This window comes from Pygocentrus nattereri, chromosome 15, assembly GCF_015220715.1.
Source record: "Pygocentrus nattereri isolate fPygNat1 chromosome 15, fPygNat1.pri, whole genome shotgun sequence".
NCBI lineage: Eukaryota > Metazoa > Chordata > Actinopteri > Characiformes > Serrasalmidae > Pygocentrus > Pygocentrus nattereri.
The window spans coordinates 9,764,283-9,771,488 of NC_051225.1; the positions used below are offsets into that span (position 1 = coordinate 9,764,283).

The 7,206-nt window shown below is 38.5% G+C and overlaps 1 protein-coding gene across 2 annotated transcripts; it reads left to right on the plus strand.

The window, feature by feature from the left end:
* Positions 1-61: 61 nt before the first annotated feature.
* On the plus strand, positions 62-4,824 carry sirt3 (sirtuin 3). Of its 2 annotated transcripts, XM_017684988.2 has the most exons (8): positions 62-311; positions 432-507; positions 582-758; positions 848-1,080; positions 2,039-2,139; positions 2,282-2,443; positions 3,697-3,909; positions 4,357-4,824. In XM_017684988.2, the coding sequence occupies exons 1-8, from the start codon at positions 224-226 to the stop codon at positions 4,378-4,380; spliced, it is 1,074 nt and encodes a 357-aa protein (XP_017540477.1). In that variant the 5' UTR covers positions 62-223; the 3' UTR covers positions 4,381-4,824. The 2 variants fall into 2 exon arrangements, with proteins under 2 accessions (XP_017540477.1, XP_037401018.1); XM_037545121.1 differs by lacking the exon at positions 432-507 and having other exon boundaries at positions 553-758.
* Positions 4,825-7,206: the final 2,382 nt, after the last annotated feature.

Here is a 7,206-nt window from a genome sequence, read left to right on the forward strand (position 1 = left end):
GCGTAGACTGGTTTGATGGTCATGTATTGGTATATTACGGTATTACACCCGTGCACGTCAATGGGTGAACTTTACCCCTGAGATGGAAGCGCGTGTATTTTGTTATTGTTTACAGTGACTGAAATTTGGAAAAAATGTATTTCTAACACAATTTGTGAGTTTTCAGTTCTCTGAATGTATTTAAGACCATATCAGTTATCATTCGCCGGTTCGGTCAAACAACATGACGTCCCTGCTTATTTTATCGAGACGTTTTATGTTTGCTACGGTAAACATAACAAATAATAGATTAACTCTATTCCAGGGAAAAGGTAACTTAGCTCTTTACGTATTTCCCAGTTCTATGTTTCTAAATCCTTTTTAGTGGGTGGATTACAGTATGTAATGGATTACAGTAGATGGGTTAAAATGGCTAACTAAACACTTTGCAGGTCTGTCAAGGACATATTATGCCAGTCTGCAGGTCTCTGCTCTTCACCAGAAGCTGTGGCTGCTTTCACTCTGTCAGTAAGTATAGGTTTCTGATGTGCTATTTGGTACAACGTCTTGCAGATTTCCTAAAAGCTGTGGCTCCCATATAGGAGAACATTTCACAAATGCTGTGGAGAAAGAGGACTTTTCGGTGGGGGCCGAGACAATGCCCAGAAGCAGCAGACCTTAGAGGACATTGCGAAAAGCATCAGAGAACGAGAGTGCAAAAGAGTAGTTGTGATGGCTGGAGCAGGAATCAGTACACCGAGTGGAATTCCAGATTTTAGGTCAGAAATGCTTTCAGAATGAACACATTTTGGGTTTATTTGTTGACTTTGCATTTCTGTATCACCTGCCTAGGGTCTGTCTCTAACAGGTCACCTGGAAGTGGTCTTTATGACAACCTTCAACAGTATAACCTACCATATGCTGAGGCCATATTTGAAATTAATTATTTCCACCACAACCCTAAGCCTTTCTTTGCCTTGGCGAAGGAACTGTACCCTGGGAATTACCTGCCGAATCTGACTCATTACTTCATCCGGCTACTTCATGACAAGGGGCAGCTACTCCGGATGTATACTCAAAACATCGATGGACTGGAGCGAAGTGAGTCTGTAGTCCAGATGTTTAGATTTCATACTGTTGTATGCAAATGTCTTGGCACACCTGGCGAAATGACATGTTTTGATGATTTGGTAAGTGGAAATAGGTTAACACCTAACATCCTTTACAGGAAACACACTTTGCATTTTTCTGTAAAACTAAGTGCACAGTTTCTATTTATTTGCTGACTTATTGGAAGGATGAAAACAACTAAATGGAAATTTCACCAGTCTATAAGAATTTCTGAATAATTTGCTCTTTGAGATGTAAACAGAGTCATTCAGAGTGGGTGAACCTACAGATGTCTTCTGAGTTTTTATATGTAATTTTGATGATGGTAAATAATGGTATATCTGTAAAAATAACTGTCCTTTAGGGATTATCTTGAATTGTAACAACTTGCATGTACCCCTTTGCCTCAAATGGATTACAGTAGATGGGTTAAAATACATTTTAAGCCAAAACTATCCTATAACACTGTGTCAGGCACCGGACAGCATATAGGCTAGTATCTAACCACTTCATGTAAAAACTTTATCTCTGACTCAACAAGTTTCTATAGAACAGAGTATTTCACAACAAACCACTCTGAATGACTTTGTTTACATCTCAACCATTTCATTATGTATAATTTTTTGAGAAATTGGTGGAGATTCCCTTTAAATGTGCATTAAACCTTTAAGTACGCCGCATTTAATGTTTTCTTTTTTGTCCAATATGTTAAACTCAACAAGTAAACAGTAATACAGTGTACAGATGAATGTTTACTTATTTTCACTTAGAAAATCAACAAAAAATGTATAAATTTATGGCCACCGAATGTAATATCTACCAGCAATTACTAAATCCAGAGTTCTCTTACATCTTCAGATCCTTTTACGGAACCTGTGCAAATTGGTACATAGTGTATATATAGCACTTGTTTGTGTCTTTTAACTGCGCTTGTATTTTATAATTCCAGTGGCAGGTATTCCACCTAAAATGCTGGTGGAGGCGCACGGAACCTTCGCCACGGCAACCTGTACAGTTTGCCGCAGGGACTACAAGGGAGAAGAACTGCATGTAAGTGTCTGTGCACCTTAGAAAAGTGTGATCATGTGATTAAAAAAGTTAGCAAGAGCTGAATATGCGTATTTCATGCTGAATCATGTTCTTTGAGGAGATCGAAGGCCTACCGCTTCATTTTTTTTTCATTCTTTCCTAGAGTGATATAATGGCAGGAACGGTGCCTAATTGCCCTCACTGTAAAGGGGTAATTAAGCCTGACATTGTGTTCTTTGGCGAAGAACTGCCTCAGCACTTTTTCCTATACCTCACAGACTTCCCAATGGCAGACTTGCTAATTGTAATGGGAACATCTTTAGAGGTGAGTAAAGCCTGTGTATTACATGAAGCATACTACACATTATATACACTCACCAGCCACTTTATTAGGTTTATTAGCTGTTCAATTGCTTGTTAACACAAATAGCTAATCAGCCAATCACATGTCCGCAACTCAATGCATTTAGGCATGTAGAGGTGGTCAAGACAACTTGCTGAAGTGCAGACCGAGCATCAGAATGGGGGTAGAAAGGTGATTTAAGTGACTTTGAACGTGGCGTGGTTGTTGGTGCCAGACGGGCTGGTCTCAGTATTTCAGAAACTGCTGATCTACTGGGATTTTCATGCACAATCATCTCTAGGGTTTACAGAGAACGGTCCGAAAAAGAGGAAATATCCAGTGAGCAGCAGTTGTGCGGACAAAAATGCCTTGTTGATGTGAGAGGTCAGAGGAGAATGGGCAGACTGGGTCGAGATTTTTTTATCAACATTTTACAGATAATCTCACATGAGCCACGTAAGCAAAACTGTTCATTATTGCCAGAATTTTAGGATATTTAACACAAATTTTCCACAGTAAAAATGAGCTAATTTAAAGATATTTTCTATAATAACATAGCAAATTACATTTTAAAAAAGTCCTACTTGAGATATTATTTGCATGTACAGTACAGAATATACTTAATTATTATGTTGATACTGTTTATACATTGTTAATTTATCAATTATAGGACTGGTAAAATTTAGTCATTTTTCATTTGTGCATTGACAGTAAACTACTAGCTGCTGAGTTGCATTACATTTACACTGGTTATGTACAAATGCAGAGGAACACAGGAGAATTTGCATCACAGTAATTTTGTGGTCCAGGTGAATGTGAAGTCACAGTTTACAGTTGCATTCCTGTGAAAGTAATGCAACTAGTAGCCATTCATTTACTGTAATTTCACATTGAAGTCTATTTCAGATAAAAATAAGGCTTGAGGCAAACATGATGATTAAGCCATGCAGTTTGCTCAGTGCTAGTTGGTGCCACCATTGCTTGTTACCAATATAAGCATCATAGCCACAGTGCAAACTTCAGACATGAAACATGAATGACTACATTTGTAGTTACTTCTGTCAATCGATTGCTTTGACTTTTTTGTCTAACTTATGAGACTTTATTTGATGTGTGTCTTCTCAACGCGAAAGGGCAAATTAAAGGACCCAGAAATGTTATTAGTGACTTTCACCCACAGATGTCACTCTCGAGTCAGTTTTATTTGCTGGAATTTTCGGTCTGGTTGTCTGCAGGTGGAGCCCTTTGCCAGCTTGGCTGGAGCAGTGAGGGGTTCTGTGCCCCGCCTTCTAATAAATCGTGATCTGGTGGGGCCCTTTGCCTGGGGGCCTCCACGTAAAAATGATGTGGCAGAAATAGGTGATGTGGTCAGTGGAGTGAAGAAACTGGCAGAGGCCCTGGGTTGGATGCCTGAACTGGAGGCTCTTATGGCTGCTCAAGGACAGCAGGTTAGTAGAGTTAAATCATATTGGTAGTATCAGTTTATTTTTGTGCTTGATTTCATTTTTTTATTTACTTTGATCTCCTGAAACTTCTTATTCACCCGTTATGCAGTGAGGAACTTTAGTGTGGGCCCACTTATGGACCCTTAAAGTTAAGACATTACCTTTTTCCAGACTATTAGCACAATTTGTCAGGCCTTTACAACTCATTGCATTTGGTAAGGTGACATTAATGACCATTAAACAACCAAAAGTACTGAGATGGGATTAAAAACATAAATGTACTGCTTAAAATTCTAGCCATCAGCGTTCTGTAGGATGAGGGTGGATCCTTGTGATGGCATAGAGGCTGCAAAACATCTTTGTTCTCACAGTCACAAAATATCAGATATCTGAGTGAATATCAGAGGATCACATCAGAGAGTGTGCAGTGTTTTGCCTTTTCTTCTGCAGGCTTCAAAGGACAGAGAGGAATGACTGGTCAGTCATGAGAGATGAGCTTCATTTCATACATCCTCCGAGACGTTTGGTCATCTGCTGTGTGATGTGTTGACTCAGTCAAGGCAGAACTTAGACACAGCACTCATGGCTGTGTAATGGTCAGGGTGTAGCTGGAGGACTGCATTACACTATGAGCCCTGTTGTGACCACAGTGCTCTGAGCCCCAGCTCACTGCATTAGTCTTTTTTTGTTGCTGTAGTGGTTGTGTTCTAGGTTTCCTGAAGGTTATTAGGGAATACTTAATGCATAATCAGCCAGATACACGGTATCCCTCAGGACTTTGGCTGTAGGGCCTTTTAAGGTTTTCCGGTATCAGGGTAAGGAAATGTTCTCTATAAACTCTCTTATCTATTGAATATGTAAAGAAAACTATGTAATGCCATTTAACTTAAAGTCATTAAAGTAATTTGTTTTATTTTATGTCATCCCTGTGTGTTTTCTTTTGCCCCACACTGTGTGTGCAGCCCTGTTTGCCTCCATTATCAGGCCTTTAGAACTCGTTGCATAGTTGTGACATACATCACATATGCTCACATATGAATTTATTTCCAAAGCATTCTAGAATTTAATAGACAATCCACCCACATCAAGTTATTTTCAACACCAAACAAGGTCTCATCATCTGTGGAGCTTCTTCCATCCTGTTGGAAAAGTGTTCCAGGTGGTTCCTAGGAGTGTACCAGTTCACAACATTCATAATTTGGTCCGATACGATGCAGTGGTGTCTCGATTCAGTGCATATTTTGATACAGCAAATGGTACCTTATTAAAATGTCAGTTTTTTTGTTGATTGGAGCATTCAACATTAACTGTTACAGGATAGCTGAGTGGATGTTTAAAAACACTGGAAAACGGGAAGTTCCGATGCAGGAAGGTTTATTAGGTCCACAGCAAAAAGTGCACAGTGTACCAAAATCCCAAAAATAATTAATTCAAAAAGAGAAATGAAAATAAAGGGAAAACAAAACAACATAAACTGATCAACTTGATACCAACTCCTATCAAAAAAATATGCCTTCAACTATGGCCTTACGAACAGAACTGCACACCAAGCTAGCTTCACCCTCACTCTCCCCAAACATGCGAGTTCTCCATTTTATAAACCCCTTAACCTATTGGGTTCAACCAACCACAGGTAAGTTTGCAGGTAAGTTTTAAAATGTACCAATTCTTTATATATATAAATTTTACTTTAGTTAATCTATTATTTAATCAATATTTTAACATAAATATAAAACATTTAATATTAAAACATTCCTACTGCAACTACTATTTGGAACCATGAAAGCTGGTCCCCCTCCCCCTGCTCAAGCATGGGAGATGGAACATTCCACTTATAGGACAACCCCAAGACTACATAACCCACAACCCCCCTTGGCTCGGATCCTTTGACCTGCAACAGGCTGCTGCCATGCTGGAACAAACAGGTAAGTCAAACTCATCACAAAACAAAGTTATTTCAAATAAATAGAATAATCGATAAATTGGTCATTCTCTGCACCATCAGTTGACCACCCTGAACAGTGCAAGATAAATCACAATTGTTTTGATTTGCAGAGTCTCAAAAAGGTCCGCCTGGTGTTTGCCACTGCAGCCATGTGGGTAACAATAAAAGAGTCTTTAAAACTTGGAGGTTGTCTTGTGTTTTCTAAAATTTCATGGAACGGACGAGAACTCCGTTACAATAACAAAAGTACAGTATTTTACAATTATGACATACTATTATATTAGCCCAAGCTAATATACAACTCTGCTTTAATGCCCTGCTCTCAATTTTAGAGTAAAGTGGAAGATATTAAAGGACGTTGTAGGTTTTGTTGTATTGTATTGTTTCATTTTTTTTTATCATATTTAAAATGCAATACAATTAGTATAAAGCTGAGTAAATTATTTGCTCATTCTGATGAATGTACTGTTGTCTGAACTGAATCAAAAGGCATACGTTTATAATATATGTTACACTCCTAGTGGTTAATAAAGCTGCTAAAGAGAAGGCCACATCATGCCGAAGATGCCACCTTGAAGAATCTAAAAACAGATTTATTTAGAATTTAATGTACACCTGGTTGATCACTGTATAATTCCACGTCTTATTGTCGAACTGTCTCCAAACTTCTGACTGGTAGTGTACATTTCTCTGACAGGGTTGCACACACACACTGTTGCCCATGATTTTGGTGTATCATTATTGTTACTTATCACTAATAGTTTCACAGTTACATGGACTACAATTAACTACGCCATACCAAGACCAGACATAATACTTTTCAAGTCATTTCAGTTACAAATCTACTTTTAAAATTCTGTGCATGGACAAAAAAGGTGCTCTGCTGGTGGAATATCTCGTACACCCTTCGTTCTGGTGTCCTTTTCACCTAATAGCAATTCACAACTGAGCCAGAAACAAACTATTCAAGCATTGAATGTTTGTTTTAAGGTTAAGTCAATATTAAAGGAATGAAATGTTGTGGTTATCGTGTAGTTTCTTGTTCTTTGTTTCCATGTCATGTTCTGTGCCCATATTTAGGTTGGACTAAGAAAAGAAGCTTGACAACAGAGAAACGTCCCGTGCTGGCCTAAAAAACCAAAATAAACATAACTTGAGCTACTTCCGTCACTAGATGGAGCTAAGCAATGTAACAAGGTGACATGATGAGACAAATGGTGGGCAACAGGGATGCATTAATCACTTCTCCTCCTTAATATGCCATTGTTTCTTGTGACTAGAGGGCACATTTTATTTTGGAGCACTCATATTTCTCATATACAGTATGGTGCAAAAGTCAAAGACGGGTGGTTTCA

Excerpts from the sequence above, each read along its gene's own strand:
- sirt3 (XM_017684988.2), top strand. The coding sequence starts at position 224 with ATGACGTCCCTGCTTATTTTATCGAGACGTTTTATGTTTGCTACGGTA. Across the intron at positions 759-847 it reads AGTGGAATTCCAGATTTTAG|GTCACCTGGAAGTGGTCTTT; the intron begins GTCAGAAATGCT and ends TGTCTCTAACAG. Across the intron at positions 1,081-2,038 it reads CATCGATGGACTGGAGCGAA|TGGCAGGTATTCCACCTAAA; the intron begins GTGAGTCTGTAG and ends TTATAATTCCAG.